Source organism: Falco rusticolus, chromosome 6 (assembly GCF_015220075.1).
Source record: "Falco rusticolus isolate bFalRus1 chromosome 6, bFalRus1.pri, whole genome shotgun sequence".
NCBI classification, from domain to species: domain Eukaryota; kingdom Metazoa; phylum Chordata; class Aves; order Falconiformes; family Falconidae; genus Falco; species Falco rusticolus.
In genome coordinates, this window is record NC_051192.1 from 70238493 (window position 1) to 70262690 (window position 24198).

General features: G+C 35.7%; 1 protein-coding gene across 1 annotated transcript in view; it reads right to left on the reverse strand.

Annotated features, from left to right (window-relative positions):
• Positions 1–24198, reverse strand: part of CSMD1 (CUB and Sushi multiple domains 1) — a 1210601-nt gene that overhangs the window by 458934 nt on the left and 727469 nt on the right. The window contains exon 7 of the mRNA XM_037392820.1: positions 3338–3415. Within this exon, the coding sequence (XP_037248717.1) occupies positions 3338–3415 (78 nt within the window). The remainder of the gene's footprint in view (positions 1–3337; positions 3416–24198) is intronic.

Here is a 24198-nt window from a genome sequence, read left to right on the forward strand (position 1 = left end):
GGCTGAGGGCATTATGGGCTGATAGGGCTGTCTGCTCTCTTAACCCTGCTCTGCCCCTGGGTAGCTGTGGGCTGCACAAGGGCCAGAGATTCAGAGAGGTGCCAAGCAGCAAGTCTGCAGTTATGGCCCTGCTTTTCCAATATTCTGTATACTGGTATACTGAAGAGATCAAGACCTGTGTTGACTTTTTATTCTTCATACATGGAATGACCAGCAGTAACTGCCTGGTATGTATCAGAGGCAAGACCCGAAAAAATGAATTACAGGTGTCTCTTACTTGCCTACAAAATGAGCCTTTTAGGACTGTGACTACCTAATGATGGTCTGTCCGCATGGCCCACTTCTATTAGGATTCTCCTTCTCTTGGATGTTCAACATGCTTCTTGTACAATTCCTCTACTGTAAAGATAATGCCTAGATGTTCAGTGGTAATAATCACCCTCTAACAGAGTTGCTGGGCAGGAATATTGCCATGAGAGAATATTCATACAAGAGCCAGCAATCAAAATTAATTTTTTATCTGATCAGTTACAATGCAGAGTATAGTCAAGATAGTTTTAGAAAAAGGTCACAAACATTAGGGGCACAGAGTGCAGGCTTACTCACTGTTAGAATGAGAGAGAGTAACAATAGCAGGATGGATCAAGTAACTTACTTTGGGAATATACCATACATATCAGAATAATTCAGTAAGGGAAAAAAAGTAGACTGAGCCTGCAACTAAACAGATGGACAGCAAATCAGATGTAATTGGATTTACTTCCCCTAAGCAGATTCATAAACTAAAACTCTCCTTGCTCCTCTGATGCTACCAGCTTCAGATGACTGAGGGAAAATATGCTTCGTATTGTGTTTGGCCAACATTTGTGGCAGCTCAAGCACTAACAAGGACCAACTATGAAAAAGTAATCATCAGAAATTCCTGTCCATTTACTTTCTCCCATTTTACTGTTCCAGAACTTTGCCAAGTGTGATATCTGGGTGAACCAGGACCATATTCTAGTTCAATTACCTTTCCCATCCTTTTCCCATTTCCTTCCATAAATTAAGTTCAGTTGCATATGCCCAACTGCTAAAGGGTACTAGCAGTATTCTGGTTCTAACTAACTTGGTATGTTTCCTTCAGGTGTACTAAATAATTAAAAAAAAAAAAAAGAAAAAAAAGAAAAAAACATGTTCTTTCCCTGGTAGGTGACATAATATGTAATGATTTTTTTCCCATACTAAATGTACCATGGCACCTATATCCCAAAGCCATGCTTTGCTACCTGACTCTTTAGAAAGGATGGCAGAGTGGTTGAAAGAAAGCATCCAGGAATCCAGTCAGTTCCAGGAGGAGAGGAGTGAGATATGGCTGTATATGACTGAAATACTCTTCTGCATTCCACAAGGAATTATCTGTACATTGGTAACATTTTCTGCCTAAATCCTAAGAAGAGTTGTACCAATCTAAAATGCTTTCTGCAGATCTTGAGGTTCGCAAGGCAGGCTTTCCCAGCATTTGTCATGTCAATATTCACATTCCATCTACCCCCCCATAAACCAAAATGCAAAAGTAAGCTTTATATTTTGCAGAGGGAGACTATTAAAAAGATCTAACATACAAATATGGGAAGAGGTGTTAGTTTTTATTTTACTTTTTTAGAGATTTTCTAATTGACATCAAATGGTAATATCCATTCTTATCAATTCTCTGAGGTTGAATTCCCAATTAGTTTTTCCACCTACCTAATTACTAGCAAGAAAAATACTTAAATACTATAGGCTTACATCAGAAAGAGCAGCAAAATATATTTGAATCCAACTTTTTGTAACTTAATCTTTTAATTTTTCTAAGCTCCATATATGTGAAAGTAATGGTAATAGTAATGCACTTTTAGACTGATGAAAAGTCAGACATGATAATAAAGCTTTACAAGTCAAAATGCAAAGAAGTAAAGAAGACAAAAGAGATTACATTTGAAGTAAACAGCAGACTGCCTCATAATTTCTTCCATAGCCTGTCTTACTTTCACTTTCTGTAATTAAATGTGGTGTCTGACAGTATGGGCTTTGAGAGTGTAAGCAGATATCACACAGCCCCAGAAATAACTTATAAATAATGAAATAATCACTCATTCAGATACAAACACCACAGACATGAACCAACTTTTTCTGCTACACTTTGCATAAAAAGTTCCTATTGAGTGCCACACCATCAATGTGCATTATTTAAAGAAGAAAATTGTTGTGCCTCTTTTGTTCCAGTGAGCATACCAAAACACTCACTTTGCATTAAACAATGCACTGCAGAAACACAGAGAACAAATCATATTCCCTAGATATTACCCTTCAAAACACTCATTCTCTCTGTACTTGCAGAATAGCACAGCATGAGGCAAGCACAGGCCAGGTGTCACTCCACTGAATTCTGTGTTATTACATGAAGAAGTAATTTATTCAAATACATGTTAGGATTGATACAAGCACTTTTAATGAGTTGTGGTCAACACTGGCCTACCCTCCGGCTTTTTTTTTTTTTGGCCTAAGGCACTCTCTGCTCTCCAAAATATAAAATTATCTTCTAATTTTTCTTGTTTCAAGACTAGCCTGGTAAAGAGGTCTCAGCGTAGGATAGTACTCACATTGCCAGTTGTGCAAGGAAAGTGATGCTCAAAGAAAATAACAGCTTTATAGTCCCACAGGCATCATCTTGATTTTACCCTTACACTATATATGGAGGAAAAGGTGTAGAGGGACTAAACAGGTGTAATTCCAGAGTGAACTAAGCATGCAATGAAGGGAGTGTGATACTGTGGTCTCCATCTTCTTGAAAAGCTGGGAATTAAAGTTCTTAACCCCTGCTGTGCTATATAACAGGAGTGGAAAGAGGCAGTCACCAGGACATAGTGTGGCAGGGAGGGGGAAGAATTAGAACTGTGATATCAACTGAGAGGAAGAAAAAAGACCAAATAGTATAAACATAGATCCAGAAAATGCTGATACCTTCACTGTCCCCAGTACTGAACTGATGAAGTTTATACGTCACTGTTCTGCCTGGATTTGTCAACTTGCCTTGCATCACTGAATTCTAAATATACCGATATATAAAAATATCCTGATACCTAAAATGTTTGGGTTTTTTTTATACATACTCATATTTATCAGACATTACAACACCAGATTTTGCTTTCCACACCCGCAGTATTACCAACAGAGTTCTAATTCATTGACAATTGAAAGTGTAATAATAATTTCATGATCATAGCTCCCCAATATCTCCTTCTTTGATTTGCATATTTAATAGGACTGCAGAAGATCTATGTAATCATGAAAGATAATGGTATGAACAACTTACAGACAGAATTCTTGTGGTTACTGTCTTTGCTGGGCAACATCTTGACTCCTCTTGATTTCAGTTCAATTGCTTTTTTCACTGGGAAAACAAGCAAAAAGAAAAAAGAAGATAATTCATTATTAAACCTTATAGAAAGGATATATAGCAGCAAAATCATACATTATTATAATTCAAAGCTACACAGGAATATTACAAGCAGATTGAAATAACTGCAGTTTCTGTGATAATCCAAATACATTTTAACAAAGATACAACCATTTATCATGTTTCAGGTATCCTTTTTAAACAAACATTAACAGGTTTTGTAATATTTTGAAAACAAGTTTCTTTAGAGTCAAATAAAAGAAAAATCTTTCCTAATTACATTTACGGGTTTCCTGTGTTTGCCACTGCATATGGCAAAGTCTTAAATGGCTTTAAAACTGTTCTCACATAAAATGTACAGTACATTATCTACACGTATCTGAGAAGCACAAGCTTAAATGCAATATTCATATCTGCTTTTATTTGATTCACTCTTCCGTAGTAGACATGTTTTTAGTTCAGTTTCCTAAGGAGATGAAGGTTATAGTATCACAGTATGTTAAATGCTTTTGTTCACCTAAGTAACCCCTTTTGAATCTACAGAGCATTTTCAACTGAATTAGAAAGACAAAGAGAGGAAGAGCTCTCAAAGGGACAAATTTTTGTGAGAGAGAACAGATGCAGCAGAGGTTTAATATGTGTTTTCTCTGTTTAGCCAGTGGAACGGCTGATAAACTCCCAGTCTATAGCTAGTAAGTAGTTAGGGCACCATAGGAGGGATCAGGAGCAAAGTCAGAAGAGACGTGAGAAGATACTAGTGGGGTAGAATTTTAATTGTAATGGAAGGAGAAAAGGGTAAAAATATAGGACACATTCACAACAAATCAGTTAGCTCTGTGGCTTGGAAACATCTTGTTTAATGGAAAATAAATTCAGATCTAGAAAATAATTGTGAAACAAGCCTGGAGAATTCAAAACTATTGTGCAAAAACCAAAACCAATAGTGAAATAGCTAGTGAATGATTTTGTGTATCAGAATGCTAACAACAACATCATGATGTATGTCAGTAACAAAAAAAAATAAAAAGCAGTAATCCTTTCCTGTTTCATAGTACTTTTTTTGTCCTAGAGCTTGCAATGATTAATAATCTTAAAATGCAGCCTTTTATCCTAGATACAAATAGAAACAAAAATTAAACTGAAGAATTTTTAAAATGGCAGTAATTTGTACCTCATACTATAGAAATATATAAATCATATAAACTAATACCACAGATTATCAGTTATACTTTTTTCTCAATGTATGGGATAAGTTTTATGATACTACACTATACACTGATATGTATGCAAATATTTCTAAATAGTGAACTGGTAGAAATAGCAAGTTAACATGCCTTTAAATATTGCATTTAAAATAGTGATTTCATTGTATTTGTTTCTGTATTTGACTTCTGCTGTTTTTGCAACCTCAGAGTGAAGCAGGCTTTTCCAAAGTGCTGAAATTGGGCCAGTTTTGCAAAAAGTACTTTTCGTGCAATTTTGCAAGTGCAGACATTTATGTCTAAACCTGGAAAACAGGTGTTCAAATGATGAAAGATGATTGAAACACCATTGTAGCTGGATGGGAAAAAATGGATTTGATAACACTGTGGTGTTTTGTTCAAAGACAGGAAGACATTATACAGAGACATCAATGTAGACAATAAGGCTAATATCCCCAAGGGCTTCTGAAAGGGCAGACCTCATGGATATGTTTTCCTTAGGATTACTTTCTAGATTTAGGTACTAAAATTTCCATCAAATATCACCTTCTGTTCTGTTTCCTTAGGCTGCATAACCAGTCTAATAAAACTACTCCGTATTTAATGTGAAATGAACAGCACAACTCTTAAAATGAATATTTGGGATATTGTCTGGAGTTGTGGTCCCTCTGCCAGCATAAATTTCACAATTTATTAATATCTGTGTCATGTAAAACATGCAAGTAGTTCTTTGAGGATTCAAAACCCACTTTGTTAACATTCACTGATGAGTGGCAAAACCATTGAGTTATTATATAGCAGACAGAGAAAAGTCTGTACTCTCCTCCTTCTCTTTGTCCTATGACCCTATTTTAGGGTGAAAGTGGCAATCGTCACTCAAATTCCTTGTGAGCATTCATTGTTGAAGGTATTTGTTAGACATCCTTAATGCACACTTCTTGGGAATGGGGAAAAATGATACCCACCAGCTTAATCTGAAATACTGACAATAACAAAAAATGAAAAAAAGAGATGTTCTGACTTGATATATGAAAATTTTTTCACTATTAGGACAGTCAAGCACTGAAACAGGTCCCGCAGTTCCCATCCCTGGAGTTTTTTCACATGTCAAGAAAAAGACGTTCTGTATTTCTCTGAAAGAGCATTAGACAGGGGATTCACAATACTTATGATCAGTCATCTAAAATGTATGTTTTATGAAGAGAAATAGGTACCTTCCCGGGGCAATTCATCCCCTTCTCAGATAGGCACAATGAATCATCCTCTGGAGATTCCTCTTCATCTCCGTAAAATATAAAAGAAACATATTCCACTTGCTCAAGATAGATCCCTACATTTCAGACAGTTACATTAGCTGACATGTGCTTTTATGTCTTGAGAACTTTAACAGCCAAATGTTGGTCTCTGTGAGCTACAGGGATTCACAAGGTTAAATGGGACTGTTCGAGACATAAATATCAAAGTTCTGCATCTATTGTACTTGTGTTTTGTGTTAGTTTTTGCATGTGGCCTGCATAGTATTTTATCATATTTTTGAAAAAGAATTAAGCAACTATAGTCTTTAAAACATAAACTCTTCAAACTCTGAAAGAGAAATAGAGACCAGTGAACACTGTGGTTTGAGTGAACCAGTTCAACTCCTTCTGTAACATAAAATAAATATACTTAATTGCACTTTTTAGAACCATTTAAATACATTTGAATACCTTTTCTGAGATACTTCTTTTCTACTTCATGATTACTCTTTCATTAAATAGGTTTTCCTGATTTCAAAGATTATTTGCTTTTTAATAGCACAAAAAGAGGAATGGGTTTACAATCATCATGTCACATATGAACAGCACTTTTCACCTTTCAAGTGATTACTTTTAAAAATTTGCATACTTTTCTACTGACTACTTAAACATTCAGTTAAGCTAACTGAACTAATTCCTTTCACCTTGTCTCTTATTAATCATAGCTTCAAGACTCTTTTGAAGATGAGATACCCATTCTGGGATGAGGGCAGAGCTGAGCACTGGAAGTCCAAGAAAATCTTATCAGCCTACTGGAAAGCATCAGTGGTATTCTTTAAACTTTTGCTATAGCTAAATGAAACTTTACCATGATAAGAATATATGCTTGGCATTATTTGAATGGATCATGACATTTAAAGTAGAATTTTCAAGTTGTAAACCTCCATTCAAATCTATTCTGATTTCTGTGAAGCTGTTAGTTTCTAGTTTTTTTGAACCTGAGTGAAGAAATACATGTTGTGTATTTTGTGTAATTGTTCTTTTACCCCAAGAACAATTACCTTGCAGAAAAGAATATGACAATGTAGCAAAAATACCATTTCTAGAAAGGATCAGAATCACACAATCATAGAATGGTTGGGGTTGTAAGGGATCTGTTTCACAACCCCCTTGACGAAGCAAGGTCACCTAGAGCCAGTTGCCCAGGATGAACCAACAAGTAAAATTTCTACTGTTGGTAACAATCAGGAAAGTAACCAAAAAAAGCAGCAATGAGACATTAGAAGGACAGTCCTTATGTCTTTTGAGGATTTATAAAACTATTGCCTTCAATCAGAGAAATTTTTGTGTGTTTATATATATAAATAGTATATACATACACTATATATAAGAGGGGATCTTATTAATGTCTACAAATATCTTAAGGGCAAGTGTCAAGAGAATGGGTCCAGTCTTTTTTCAGTGGTGCCCAGCAACAAGACAAGGGGTCAATGGGCACAAACTGCAACACAAGAAGTTCAACCTGAATATGAGGAAGAACTTACTTATTTTGAGAGTGACAGAGCACTGGCACAGGCTGCCCAGAGAGACTGTGGAGTCTTCTCTGGAGATATTCAAAGCCTACCTGGACGTGACTCTGCGCAACCTGTTTTAGGAGAACCTGCTTTATCAGGAGTTTGGACTAGATGATCTTCAGAGGTCCCCTCCAACCCTGACTATTCTGTGATTCAGATTTGCTGTTCATCAAAAAGTATTTCCAAAGAATTAGTATGCGTTTTACAACTGTTATTAATTACTTTAATAATAACCTATGTACTGAATAAAAGTGGTTTGAAACATTCGAGACCTCCTGTCATTCTGCCATTGACAAGGTTGTCCTAGAAATCCAATTTTCCTATGCATTTTCCTTGCCCAAGACATTTGAAGTATTTGGTATAACTGGGAAATTGTCCGTCTTCACTTAAATGAAGAGGAGAGACTAAAACAAGCAGAACATTACATATTTAAAACATTTGTATATTTTTGGGTAAGTGAGAGCTAACACTGTTGAGAAAGTTCTGATAATGAGTTTAAGCAAAATGTTCACAAATAACTAAGCTCAGATAAATTTCAGTGAGAAGTTACATACAGACTGCAGTATTAATCAAAAGACTGCAGTGTGTATCAAAATAAAAAATGAAAAAGACCTTTCATGACCTGTTGACTAGGTAATGAAAAGACAAAGTCCAAAAATTGTAGTTTACAAAAGTAAGGCTTCAAACTAATAAAAGGCAGTGCTTTTTCATACAGGAATTAATAGAGATGTGGAATTCTTTGCCAAAAGACACAAGCAAACATGGTTGCAAGAAGTCTGCAAATCTGCTTCAGCCACGGCCGGAAACATGCATGGAGTTAGGTAGATCCCTTTTTGAATGCTCCTGACTGTTCTTACACTTCTCTAAGTCTATCCTTGTGGGAAAAGAAAGAGGCCAAAATTTATTCAGCAGTTCACTCTCATCTCTTTGCTACAAAGGAAAATGACTCTCCCCTCCTCACATTACTTCAGCAGATTATGACCTGCACTATGATACCTTTAGACATTATTACAATAATAGTTAATATGCTTCTATTGTACATGCCAGGTGACCTTCTCTTGGAATGTTTTTTTTCATGTTTTTATAGAAAGGATAGTTGTTTGGGGCCATGAGAAGTACTAACTTTCTGGGCAGAAGCTTCAGGACTTCCTACAGAACATGAGTATTACAGCTTGAAATCGTCTCTGGACAACGTCTGTGGATGATAGCTGGAGAACTCTTGGGGCTGAACTTTCATGTTGCCTTTACACTTAAGACATACCATGTGCTTACCATGGTAGTACTAACCTCTTAGCACAGCCTCAAACTTCTGCAAGCTATCAGCCTGGATAGACAGACAATCCCCAGCTCCATGCAGACTGGGTATTTCTGTTCTGATTTTTAGGTCTCCTATGAAACATCAGGGTCATATGACACTCATTTTAAATTGAAATTAAACTCACATAAAAAATAGATTTAATATTAGCTTTGTTAGATTTCTTAATTTGAATCGGAGTAGTGTAAGGTTCTGTTTATCATTTAGTAAGATTACAGTTTTGTTCTAAGATTTCTAAAATGTTTTGAGCTATTCCCACCACACTGAAATTATTTGGTTATGGTTGTCAAATTCTGATACAGAATACCTGTGTATATCTGGTGTAATAGATGTTTTCCAGACAATGTTTGTTTGCCTAATCCAAATTTGTTATGAAAGAATACTGTTAGATAAAACCATCTATAATTTAACATTTTGGGGGTTTTTTAAAACAAATTACTATATGGCATATTGTAAGCATTATAATTTTCTTAGCTCAAAGAATACCAACTGAATATTTGATCTTTAGAAATTAATAATCTGCAAAGAGACGCCTTAGTGATTTTTTTTTCCCTTTGTATACTCATCTATATAATGGTATATCAGAAACACTGCAAAAAAAAGGAGAAAATAACAATTTTTTCTACATACTGTTTCAGTGAATCCTATACTACAATGAGATTGAAAGTACTAGAACTTTTATCATTAGGGGGGAGATCTAGAGAAGCATTGCTCATGTTCAAAATGAACTGCGATGTCTTTATGACTTTAAAAATCTATTAATCTGCATATTTTCGTTAAGGGTGACTCTCACCCAAATACGTACAGTCATTATTTTCTTCATCTTTGTCTCACAGAAATTGGACATATAAAGTTTGTAAATGTCATACAACTAGTGTGCACTTTTAGAAATAATGCACCTTAAGTGTACTTATGAATGTTGAAAAATTCTTGCATTTCTTATTTTTGTATGTGAAAATAGTCATTGGTAGTATCAGCTTTATTTTCTGGAGCCATGAGGTACTTCAGTATACTAACCCTTCCCTACATTCCTACCTTTCTATAGTTTGGAAGAAAAATTTCTCCATTTTATTATGTTTACATTCATTTCTAAGAGTAACTCAAAAGAATTGCTCTACTGCTGTTACTATTGTAAAAGCATATTATACACAGCAGCTCATTACAGCAGGGATGGTTTCCTACAATTCATATAGAAATTAATGGTTTTAAATGAGTTTTATTTTCCACAGTTGTGTTTCCCAGGATGATTCTTCGAAAACCGCCCTTCAAACCTTGGGAGTACTCCAAATTGCTCAAGAAAGTAAAACCTGAAGGTTTGCTTCTTCATGATAGTTTTAAACAGTGTTTTTAACAATTACACATGAAAAAATAAAAGCATGAAGCAGTTAGTATTTCAAAAATTCTCTGCACATTTATATTTTTAAATATATCTATTTCACAGGTGCAAATAACCATACAAATTAATAGAAAATCAGTCTTTGTGTATATAAGCAGTTCTGGAAGCAGTACCTGCAAAATTTAAAACTATTAAGCAAAAGAACTGTATATAATTTTTTGACACTGGTAGAATCAATACCCTTGCAAAAGTAAACTTGGGAATTTAAATTTTGATCTCTGATGACTCTTTCATTTTAATTCTTCCATTTAATTACACAGTTTAAACATTACACAAACTTTTTGGAGCCAAGATGGTTCATTTTGCTTTTTGTTTGATTTGAAGAAGACAAGACAGACTTTTTTTTTAAAAAAAAAAACTTACCTGCACCTTGAAAACAATGACAGCCTATCTGAAATCTACACTAACCACTGACAGAATTCTCAAGAAAATTCAGTGTATTTACAGTTGGTCTCCTACACTGGAAGGTGCTTTTGAATGAACCACTGATTATAAACCAGAGGATTTTGCAAGGTAGTAAAAATGTTGTTAACATATTTGTTTGTCAAATATAATTTGAAGGGAAGAAATTAAATTTTCTGTGAAATCTATTAATCTATTAATATATTATTAAGTATTTCTTACTGAGGATTATTATGTTCTTGTATTCCATGGAGCAAATAATTCTGAAAATACACTGAGAGATGTCCTACAGAGTGTTGGCAGCTCTGTGTCCTCTAAGATGTAGGTGAGAGTTTCATTTTTCTCAGAGAATGTTGCCTGCTGGGACTATAAGGGAAAACTTCCTAAAATGCTTTTTTTTTTTTCTTTCCATTATCATAAAACCTTGTGCTAACTCAAAGAAAATACTAAATGAAGATTAAACAGATGCCTAAACCTAAGGAAAAAAAAAAGTAAAGAAAAATATAATAAATATTTACATGTACTTTCTACACATCCATAAATTACCACTCAAATGTAAAACTAATTAGAAAAAAAACCAACCAGCCAACTGAAATTATCCAAAGACATTTCTCTAAAAAACGTAAAAGCCACTTAGGTTGTTGACTTCCTTGAAGAGCTTATTATCATTCTCTGATACTAAGGTAGGAGGCAGTCACCTTTCAGACCCAGCTTCTCCCACTGTGATTTGTTTTTAATATATGTAGGTTTTTGTTTGTTTTGAATTGGATTCCTCCTATCAGATATACAAGGTTTTGTAGAGAATTTGTAATTTATGATTGAAGATGAATTTAAAATTACCTGTATTTCAATATAAAAAGTCTATATCTATTTGTCATATCTTTTCAGAGTATCTACGAATTTTGAGTAAAAGGTAGCTTTTTTTTATTATTGCTTGACTAATCATGAATGAGCTGCGATTGAAAAGCTGTACAAAGGCAAGGCGGCAGTTAGTCTGGCACAAAGAACTTGTAGTATTATTCTCTAGTTGTGTAATTTTGGCCTAGAACAACAACTTACAGTCTTTATCTACAGCAAAGGATACTTTGGTTACATGGGAAAAAAAAATTTTAAATGTAAGTGTGATGAAGACCTGGAATACAATACCCAGTGAAGCTGTGGAATTTTAGCCATTAAAACTTTTAAAGAACATGTTAAATTAAGGTCTGAAAACAACTGTCAAATACTTGGCTTCTCTTTGATATAGAGTTAATTTATCAAGATCCTTTTTCAACCTGTTTTCTAGTATTTCATAATAGTAAACCATAAACAGAAGTCATTTGACTGAGAGTGGCTAAGACCTTGGTGGGTTTTTTCTAGGATTTCCAGCATATAAAATTGATTATACCTGCATTTAACTGCATGTGTGCAAACAGGTAAATGGTATGCATTAGACAAATCATATCAAAGACAGGTAAGATACCAGAACCATGGTTGCATGGTTCAGTTAACATAGTATTATGCTTGCTCAAATTTACTGTCTTTTAAATGTAATATAGTTATACTTAAGAATAGCCTTATGTGAGTCCGTAACAAGGAAACTAACATTTGCTGTTTGTTCCTAGAACATTCTTTATAACAGTCCTCATGTACACCCCGGATGACATAATATTTTTTTTCCCCAATTACCCACATGCATGAGTATCATGCCAGTTTTTCTTCCTGCATGAAATAATCTACGAGGCCTTAAATACTGGCTACCACTCAAAGCTAAAATATTCTGACATCATCTCCTGGTACTTCCTCAAGCTGCTTCTGCTGCTGCTCTGCTGAGTTCAGCTCTTGGCTGCCTTTCATTGCAGATTTTTCACAAGTACAGCTATTTGAAGGTGAAGAGGAACATCATATGGCCCAGTACCTGGTGATTCACAAGCCAGACCGTTTTTGTCCAGCCTTAAACCAAGTGTCGCTATTAGGAATGTATTTGAATAGTTTTCTGGTTTTGCTACAGTACAGGAAAAAAACAATCTTGTCAGTATTTTGTATGTTGAGAGAGTGGAAGAGAAATATCTACTACAAATATTGACACTTAGTTTTATATATTTTGCAGTTCAGTACGAAACAGTGAAGTATTTGCCATTACATTTATAGGATTATTGTTGAAGGAAATTAGCAAAATTATCTCACTACAGTGCAGAATTAATCAATTTTATTTTTGCTTTAGTTTCAATCCTCTGATTTTCTGGAAGTTAAGTACTCCTATTTTCAAACAATGTATTTTATTAATTAAGATTGTAAAGTCCAGTCCAGTACCCTGATTGCTTTGCCCTAGTGCCCCAGTTTTTCTGGGTTCTCCTCCAAATTCTCAATTACGACAGTACTACCATATTTTGTCCCTGGAAGAAATGATCTACAATTCCACACTTGCCAGCATCGGTATTCTCTCTGGATTCTGCTTATAGATCACACATTTCTTTCTTATCACTCAAAAGACATGTGTGACCAGTAAACAGATCATTAGCTATCTCTCTGTTTACTTCTGCTTCACTATGCCCTGCTGTACCGTGAATTCTTTCTGAAAGTGTAGTAGTCATGAGAATAAGAAAAGATAATCATTCTAAATCTTACAACTCACTTTAGTTTATGAACAGAATTCTATAATAAATTCTTTGATAAAGCAAATGCCAAGACTCAGTAACCTAGGAGGATCCTTGCAAGCTTTGCTTCTTAACTGCCTGCTACTTCATTTCTGCATATTCAGTTCACAATTTTCCATAGGATCTCTGGTTTAAACCAACTCACTGGAATAATCCAACCCTCTGCTGTTTCTGTATTCCTGCCTCAAGAGTATTCTGACTAATACACTATCCCAGTTGTTTCTCTCACTAAGAGCTTTAAAAATCTTCCATACTAATCAGTATTATAACTCCAGAGAGCTTCACAGCAAGCATAGATGTTTCTACTGTACAGCTACCTGTAAAAGCTGTAGGTTTATTATGAGCTGGCTTCCTTGTTCCATCAATCCAGGAAAGTACTGCCTGTCATTATCAGACCTTCCACCTGCTCCCTGTGCTGGAAATCTCTGCATGCAGTACTAGTGAACAAATGGTACAGCCCCAAGATAAATTGGTGTCACAATAGATTTTTGCAGGAATCTTTCTAATTCTATGTGTATAAACTGACGCAGGATCTGCAGGTTTAAAAAGAAGCATAGCCATTTGCTTTCCATTAACCTTCTGCATGTCATTTAGCTGGCCCCATGCCCTGATGGAGTGCCTTAGCTCCTTTGTGCTATTAATTTGTGATATATCATAGTAAAACAAGTACAGCAGCCATCAACTCTTCAATGCCTGCAGACGCCCTCCACAGTTCTGGAAAATAGTATCAACACAGTTTGCACTATGAACATACACTATCACAGAACACATTGAGTAGTAGTATGTAAGGACTGTCTTTAAAAAAATAAATCATAAAATGTAAACTGAAAATAAATCATAAAGTTAAAAACTCAGTTCCTTGTTTAAATGCCACTTTAACTATTGTCTTTCAACTACAGTGTCAAAAACTGATTTATGGTTCTTCTCCATTAACATCTCCATAGTGCCACTTTGTGGGACGATCAAAATGTTCATCAGACAATCCTATTCTGAAGTCAGTATTTGACCATTTTTACCTTTTTTTCAGGTTTGTAGAGAACTGAATCCTGTAGTTTGGACTGAAAACATTTCTAAAACACAGCTCTTAGACTGATCATTTGACTTGGTCCATCACACAGCTGAACCTGAATGGGCTCTTCTTTGAATGGTACATAATGAAGAAACCACGTATGGTAATACTGACAAATACTACCCCACTATTTGGTGTCTTTATTTTCTTCCCATGCAAAAACTGATCATGCGAATGCTTTCAATCTGTGCTGACTATAAAAAAATGAGTATAACTGATTTTGTGATTGCATGTAGGTTATGCATATTTCCTTGAAACCTGCATATCTCCATCACTGTTGTATATACTCTTTTTGTAAATAGGTCCACATTCTGCTCTTCCTTCTAGATTGCTACTAGCTGGTTTAAAGATTAATGAGAACTACAGTTTCTTCATAATTTTCCAAATGCATTTGGAATCAGTATCTGCTTAGTGCTGACTTGAAGCATCTATGCCTCAGAATTATTAGCTACACAGAAACTTTACTAGAAACCCAAGAAATAAATATTACCTGTAGCAACCTGATTAGAAGTACAAGCTTCCACCTTTAATAAGCTCTTTCTTGTTTCTTCTGAAAATGCTTCAGAAATTAAGGATTCATAATAATATGCTCCTGTTGGTGGCTTGATAGTAAGATTTTTCAATGGAATGCCCTTTTTTTAAGAAAAATCTGTATGTTATCTGATTTTTTTGTTAGACTCCTCAGTCCATTGGCACTCAGAAATTCTACCTAAACTGGACTGAGAGTCTTGATGACAGAGTTTTATCCTAGGTTCTAATTCTCCTGTGTTCTTGGTAAGTGTAGTTCATTTATGTACATATATTTTCTTTTTGTTACTCTTAAGTCAGCTTTTGGCCTTTGCTTTACATTTTTAGAAAATGAAATATTTTTTGACACCAAAACAAACAAGAAGGGTAATCTCTCTTAGGAATGCATGTTGCCTTTACAACATGGCAGAACAGAGACAGTTTTATCTTAAGGATGCGCTGAACTCAATATATATGCCAAATTACTTTGATTATGAATTTTAAACAGACATTACAGGAACAGCTATTTTAAGCTGCTAACTCTTAAGAAGATGTATGTGCCACATTCACATGAAATAGTCTGAATGTTTTCACCTGCTCTTTCTTTAATCACATGGTATAGACTACTATTAAGCTAATAAAGGATATCTCATAATTTTAATAAATGGACAAAAGTATACATTTAAAAAAAAATCAAAGCTTTTTCCAGAAAGGCTAAATATATATTAAATGCATAGGAAGATAAAATGTCAAATATTCATTTAATTATTATAGTTTTTATTGGATTAAAATTATCTTTTTTCATCAAATGTATAAATGAGAAAATTTAGGCCATTGATTAATGGTGTAAGGTATTTCATATTCTCAGATGCCAATAGGACTCACGTTTTAGACAGACTGAAAATCAGACTGGAAAATAATGGTTTCAGTTAATTTAAAAAAAGGGAGCTATTCACAATCAACAGTCACATATGAAGCTTAGGCAAAAATAATCTCGCTTTTAATAGAAGAAAAATTTATTCCTGCCTACCTCACAAACAAACATTTTCTGAGAACTTAGCTCATAGTAGACTTGTACAGATTTTACCACATAGCTGAGCATGTGTCCTTGAAATGTAAAACAATTATATATATAAAAAAAGATCTGGGAAAATAGTTTCATACACTTACTCAAATATCAAAATAAATGTCTTTCTGACACTATAATGACTGTATGGATAAGATGTGGGGAAACTGCTATTACAGTATCAAATTGAGGAAGAAGCACAAAGTAAAAGAACAAAAGACAAAGGAAGAAAAAAAGATAAATGAACAAGCATAGTCTACTTAAAGCAACCATGACAGGTGTACTAACATGGTCAAGAAAAATTATTTATGCCCTTAAGGTATGTAATATAATTTTACATGATTTAGCTAACTAATTTCCTGAGTGTTCATGAATTATTTTTTTTTTTTATATCACAGTAGGAAAAAAACAAACACATGGGTTAAAATGTTAAATTTAGTTTTAGTTGTAGATACAGTTAGTTCAATATTTTAAGATACATAAAATAATTTAAGTAGTCACTGTAAGTTCCAAATAGCACCAACTGACAATAAAAATGCTGTAACTTGTGAAAATTATTTCCGAAGGAGAGATTTAAATAGCTCAACCTTCTCAGTTTATGAAGGAGACTGAGGTGACTTGGTGCTTCAGAAAGGGGAATTATAAGGTTAACAAAAGGCTTTTTACTCTGTTGAGGGAAAACATAACACCCCTACTGGTCACAGAAAGATCAAACCAGACTAAAAAAGTAGAGAAGACAGAACTATATATTTAACAGTGGCCATGTTAACCACAGAAAAAAACAGTCAAGAAAGATGGTGTAATGTCTATTTGTTGATGTTTTTATATCAACTGGATTAGTTTCGTGATAATAAAATTTAACAAAACACAAATTATTGCCTCAGTACTAATTAACTGGAAAGTACAGCATCACTTACAAGCTAGAAAATAAGTTTATTCTGCCTTTTTTATTTTATTAATTGCTTTTACTAATTTTCTTTTCTAAATTTACTCTAAGTGACATTTATAATTAAAAACCCTGACTAAAAGTACTATGCATCCAGGAAATACCACAAATGCTTTTCAACTATGTATAACATGATTTCTAAGAATGTGTAGGAAGCACAGACATACACTAATGTGCCAACTCACTGAAATAAATCACGGAAAGTACTACTTTACCTAGCAGTTGATTTTACATTATTTCACTGATGGTTTTCCATTAGTACACATTTATTTCAGCAGCCTGTATTATAATAACTGTTTGACTTCAAAATTATCTGTTAGTTAAATACTGATTTATTCAAGGTACTCAAACACAGCAAATACCTAACTTCTGGTACCTAATGGTCAAAATACCCAATACCTCCATGAACCTCTCTGATAACTTGTCAGAAATAGCATACTTAATTTGAAACACACTACAACAGAGATCTGATTCTTGCTGTAAAATTCAAACACACCCATTAACCAAGTTTTGTTTTGGAAACATTATATTCTCTTTCTAGGAATTTTGAAATTAATATTTAACTTAATCAGATTAGTTTTAGTAGAGAAAAAAGTATTGTGAGTTTCTGTCTTAAATTGAAAACCAACGATATTAAAACAACCTTCTTCTATTGTTCTGGAAATAAGTGAAAGCTAAATGAGCATAGTACATATGCTGTAAATACACAAAAGCAGGGGATACATAATCACACCTTTTAAGTCATTCTGTGTACATTGGTAAGTTTTGTTGCTGAGAAGAGCTTGGTTTTCATCCCCTAGTGAGACTGTTAATGATGCTCCACCTCTGAGGTGAAGCACTGGCATAAGATAAATCATACACCCTGCAACTTTCACTGAACATGTGCAGTCTTTGTCTATCAGCATAGGTGAGGGCAGAGGGATGAAGAAAAAAAAACGTTCACAATTGAGAGAATGTATTTTTTGCCCTATGGCAATGCCATCGAGGAACAAGACAGAACAAGTACTGAGTCCAATTACATCCATTGGGAGTGTTGATTTCCATGACATCAACGTTGCTGATATGACACAAACAAAGCAGACAAGGCAAAGCATGCAATTGTACTGTAATTTGTTCTGGCGGTTTTCTGGGCCATTTTAACCAGATCTCCTCTCTAGAAACTCTGAAAGTATAAAAAAAATGCCACAGGTTCCCTGAGGAATTGAGAAAAATCTATTTTTACTGATGAAATCAACATCAAAAGATCAAAAACCGAAACAAAGGAACAAGAGAGGGGCATAAAAAAGGAGGAAAACAACAACAACAAAAACAAAAAAACCCACTCCTAACTCTTTACTCTATACCTATTGATTTTTAGATTTTTTAAATGTTCTTTAACCTTCTTATCTGGCCTGATGGAAGGTGGGATAATAAATATGAATCAAGGGGAAATTCAAAGACCACCAGTTAGGTATACTTTTTATACTACATTGTTTTACTTATACCTTCAGTTTGCCATGCATTTTAAAACTATATTTAGGTAATGCATTCAAGCATTTAATTCTAATACACTATTATGTTAGTGAGCTGATTTCCTTGCCCATGTTAAAAATCAGGACAGTAAATACTACAAAAACGCACGTTAGAAAGATCTATATTTAAAATATTTGATGAACAAATAAATGAACTATGCATAGTTTTAATCTAATTGGCAGTTTCAATATTTTAATTAAATGATTTATAATAATTCTGTTCACCTGTTCTAAAAGAAAACAATGAACAGGAAATTAAATTGGCTGTTCACTAGTATTGGTTTTGTCTGACTGCAAAAGGCCAAGTTAACACCAATAATATAGCTATGCTAAGATGATAATAAACACGATGTACATTTTATATGCAATGAAAAGAGTAAGTAAAGTATCTGTATGCTAACTGTAGAAAAATCTGATAATCTGAATTCTTACTAGGAAAAGGAAAATAAGTCTTTATGCTATTGTTTAAAGATGTGTGTTGTGCTGGCTCCCATATTGACTTACTTTTGAAATGTCAGTGACATTGCTAGACATGTTTGGTTAGGCAATAAAAAGCTCAGCTGTGCAAACACAAAGGAGCACCAAGAGATGACGGTAGATGGGAGACAGAGATACCACCTACCCCATGCTCCTCCCAGGACCATCACAGGTGCCATCAACCCATCACAGGTCCACCTCCACAAGCTGGAAAGAAGAAACCCAGAGGGTCCTGGGCAAGTGGAGAAACCCTAATACCCAAGGTAGAGATGCATTCTCTACCATGGCCTCCCTGGGGCTGTTCCAGGTGATCTGCAGCCCCAGGGGCTGGGGGACACCCCACACCAGGAGCTCTCCAGTCACATCAAAGACCAAGTGAGGTCCCTGCTCAGGGGTACAGGGGAAGAACATTTTGGGATTGCACAAGGCTGATTATGGAGTATTTATGGGAGGAACCAACATCAGGGAACGGGATGGATTCAGGTGGTTTGGGGAGGAACAGATATGCAAAAATACAGGAATAAAGGAATGGAAGGGACTGACTGCATGTAAACTGGGGCTGGTCATTTGTCTGAGCATGCCCTGTGCCTGACCAGCGTGCTCTGTCCTGTTTCCTGGTTAAACTCAATTTCTAATGCTTTTCCTGGGTGATGGACTCTCTGTGCATGTGTGTGTATGGGAGTCTTAGTGCAGCAACTGGAGTCAGACCATGAGCTGAAGGGCTAAATATCTGTGGTGCAGCACTTTGAGTGTGTGTGGGTGTGCAAGTGAACATGTGAACGCTTGAGTGAGTAAGTGAAGTGTCCTGGAAGCTAGAGGAGAGGGAAAGCACATGTCTTGGAGGGTGAGGCACCTGGAGGAGGTTGACTCGTACGCACTTGCCTGTGTGTGCTCACATGTTGGGCTGAGTACCAGCAACGTCTGTGGGCTGCAGCCTCAGAGGCTCATATGCCCTAGTGCCAGAAGCTGGGGAGACTGTGAACCAAGGAAGCTACTGGGAAGATTGTCTCAGCCCTGCTGCTGGAGGGACCCACATTGTCCATGCATTTATTTTCTACTAAAAGATTTTATAGAAGAAGGAAAGCCAGAGAGGAAAAACAGGATGAGGCTGTTGGTGCTCTCTGTGTTCATGAGTACTGAGTGTGTCTGTCAGCATTAATCTGTGTGACCACATGTAACCAGAGTATCATACATGTATGGGTTATACATGTGCTCCATGTGTGTATGCCTGCTGGGAATACAGCACTGTATTCCAACTTCTGGCTGCATCTGTGTGCATAGGTCTGCTGGGTTCAATAATTCCCAAATGAAGAATGTGCACTGCTTCTTTTCAGAAGGGGTTTTTTTTTTTTTTGGTGTAGGTTGGTTGGAGTTTTTTTTCTAATTCACACAACCTCATGACTAGATAAGAAAATTAAATAACAATGGAATTGTCTGTATCTTATTGTTATTAAATAATATTTGGGATTATTTTAAGGTAAATCTGATGAACTTCAAGAAATGAAGCAATTTTTGCTCTGTAGGAGCTGAGTGACTTGTTTTGAACTAGAGCAGAATTTAGAGTCTCAAAAGAGTAAGTAACAATAGGTACTATTTAATTTTCAGTTAGTTTGACTACTGCTGCTTTTTGGAAGCAAAATTAAAGTCTCAAGATTAAATCTCTCACTTGTAAAGATAGGCCAGAACAGAATAGCAAAAAATGTCAAATTAATCTGCTTCAATCAATCTTTCAGCTGTCCAAAATTGAGTTAAACCTGCATAGCACTAGCCTTTATCAATTCATAACTTAAATTCATTAACTTTATAATTCATTATTATTTTGCTACTATAAAAGCAGTTAAATTTAGTATTACTAAAACTTCAAAATACAAAAGATTCAAAAGAAGCTTTTTTACTAATGAAATAAGAGGTCTGAGGCACCTATCAAATATTAATTCTTTTTCATCCGCCTAAATGATACAGACTGATATCCAGATAGAGCCAGAAGCAGCTGCTATCTGCATGGGAAAGGAAACAACGAATAACTCTTGTACGATACACCATGAGGAGAGATCATTACCTGTAGTGACTTCCAGGACTGAGGAATTCCAGTCCTTCTTAACCTAATTCTCAGTGAAACCACTATAGATATGTGGGATCAAAACAAGTAGATTTATATTAAAAATATCAAATTAACAAAAATACATTTGTGTCTTGGGTTTATGTGGCAAAGGGCAGGGGTGGGGGGTGCTTACAGAGGTAGTTTCTGTGAGAAGCTGCTATTAGCTTTCCCTATGTGTGATACAGCCAATGCCAGCTGGCTCCAAGACAGACCTGCCACTGGCCAAGGCTGAGCCCATCAGCAATGGTGGTAGCGCCTCTAGGATAACGCATTTATGAAATGGAAAAAACTGCCATGCAACAGCAGCCAGGAGAGATGAGTGAGAATATGTAAGAGAAAAAATCTGCAGACCCCGAGAGGGGAGGAGGTGCTCCAGGTGCTGCAACAGATTTTCCCCTGCAACCCATGGTGAAATCCATGGTGAGGCAAGCTGTGCCCCATGGACATTAACAGTGGAGTAGATATTCACCTGCAGCCTGTGGAAGACCCCACACCAGGGAAGGTGGATGCACGCAAAGAAGTCTGTAACTCAGTGGGAAGCCCATGCTGGAGCAGGCTCCTGGCAGGACCTGTTGAGACAGAAGCCCACGCTGGGGCATGTTTGCTGGCAGGACCTGTGACCCTGTGGGGGAGCCATGCTGGAGCAGTTGATTAAGAACAACAGCTCATGGGAAGGACTTATGTGTAAGAAGTTCATGGAGGACTATGTCCCATGGGAGGGACCCCACACTGGAGCAGGGGATGAGTGTGAGGAGGAAGGAGCAGCAGAAACAACCTGTGATGAACTGACTGCAACCCCTGTTCCCCATTCCCCTGTGCTGCTCAGGTGGCAGAAGTAGAGAATTTGGGAGTGAAGTTGAGCTCAGGAAGAAGAGAGGTGTCGGGTAAGAGTGTTTTAAGATTTGGTTTTATTTGTCATTGCCCCACTCTGATTTGATTGGAAATAAATTAAATTAATTTCACCAAATCAAGTCTGTTATTCCTCTGATGGTAATCGGTGGGTGATCTCTCCCTGTCCTTATCTCGACCCATAAGGTTTTCATTGTATTTTGTCTTCCCTATCCAGCTGATGAGGAGTGAGTTGGGCACCTGGTGTCCAGCCAGGGTTAACCCACCACAGTCCTTATGATGCAATCTGCAAATGCACAAGCTACCACTTTTTGAGGAACATCTATTTGTAATTTTGTCAACAACATTTATACCTGACAGGTATTAACACTCTGTGCTATAAGGATTCTAGAATACAATAACTTACTATCTGGCAAGGTTTAATAGGCTGCTTTCATTCCATAACTAAGGTCTGCAATCAAAATTACTAATTTCTTAATTTCCCAAAATCAATGGAGACTATTATTCTTGTGCAGCATATAGCTTTACCACACACACACAAAATCACTTTGTGAATAAACCAAGCAAACAATCGAAAGACAGCACAGACTGATTTTAAGGGACTGTTCCTTCTAAGCAAGAAGCAAAAGAAAGCAGACTAAGCAATGTAGGAAAGCAGAGTCCTGAATACCCTAAGGATGTTTCCCAAGATCTATCAACCCTGAGAATAAAAGAATCAAAAAGATTCTTGGGGTTTGTTCAGATCGGCAGTGAGTTCTCATCTATTAGTAAAGTCAGTGTTCAATGGTTACTTCAGAAAGTCTATGTATTTATTTTAACTGTCCCAAAAAGAGGATAGTTCAAGTATGCATTAATTCCAGCTATATGTAGGCATTCTGGAAAAGTCCGTTTACATTATTGGGAATGGTTGCCCAGAAGACAAGCTCATGCATTTCACCGATTTTTCCCTTTTTTTTTTTTTTTTCATGGTAGGTTCACGTGATTATTTTACATAAGAAAGGCACCTAAGATGGAAATATCTGTCAAAGTTGTTGCATTTTAGCAGAAATAAGCTTCTGAAAACGTAAGGGAGAGGCTGACAGACCTAAGACATTTTAGTCTGGAGAAGAGAAAATCTGGGGAGGGGATCTTATTGGTGTGTCTTAATACTTTGTGAGATGAGAGGGTGTGAAGAAGATGGAGCCAGACTCTTCACGGTGATATCCATTGACAAGACATGAAGCAATAAGCACAAATTGCAACGTCCAAAATTCCACTTAAAAATAAGTGAAAGCTTTTTTACTGTGAGGGTAAACACTGGTACAGTTCCCTAGAAAGGTAGTGAAGACTCTGACTTTCAAGGTACTCAAAACCCACCTGGACATAGTCCTGGGCAGCTTGCTCTAGGTGACCCTTCTTTGAGGAGGACACTAGACTAGTGGCGCTCCAGAGGTCCCTTCCAACCTCTGCTATTCTGTGATTTGTGGTACTAGTAGGCTTCTCTAGCTGTAAATATCATGGTTACTTCTGTTTACAATAAAATCCCAAATTATTGCTTAGTTCTCAAATACACATATAATAGAATTATTAATGCTGTGTAATAAAAAGCAATTACTGAAGCTGTTAGATTAAGCATATTTTGATATCACTCTGGATTTTCATCTTATGTGTGTTGAAAGTCTGTCTCCTAGGCTTTAACACAGTTCACGATGTTTATATCACTAACATAGGAATCTATTACACTGCTATTGACCCTGATAAGATAGATAGCTGTGACTGATATAATTCAGATAACCTTGTATTTAATACAGTAAATTGTATACACCTGTATTTTAAAATGATGATTTAAATTAAGAAATTTCCATAATTGTAAGAATCTGAATTGTGATAAGATACTTCCACTTTTCATTCACGAGCTGTATTATAGATGTCAGGTTTACCCTTACACCCAATATACGATGTATTATGCAGAGCAACAGATATACTTCTGAAATAATATCTCCCCAGATATTTCCCTAAAGGTCTAATTCCATGGTGAGTATTCAGCTAGAGATAAGTTATATTGAAAAAGAACAAAATTTTCCAGTGTTGGTTACTCTATCCCAAACTTCCTTTGTTATTCTGTTGATTCTTAGTTTACTGGTGCAACAGCAAGAGAAGCCATATTATTTTTGTGATCTCTGGTTAATAGGCTTAAGACACAGAGTTAACATAAACAGTACATTTAAATTCATAGCAGTGGTATTATATATGCATCTTCAGTAAACCTTGTAAAAATATGTTCTAAGTGCCAAGGGTTACAGAATGCATATTACTGTTGAGTTGCCAAAATAAAATGGAATTTCACAGATTTCTTTCTTTACAAAAATTGACAGGTGGTTTTTTTTAAAGAAAAGAATTATGTATGTTAAATTGTTTTACACCCATTACACATTCATGTCATAGTCACCAGAAACATATAATTATTGCAGTTTATTTGTAATTTCTAACATCATACAGGCATTATAGTTTC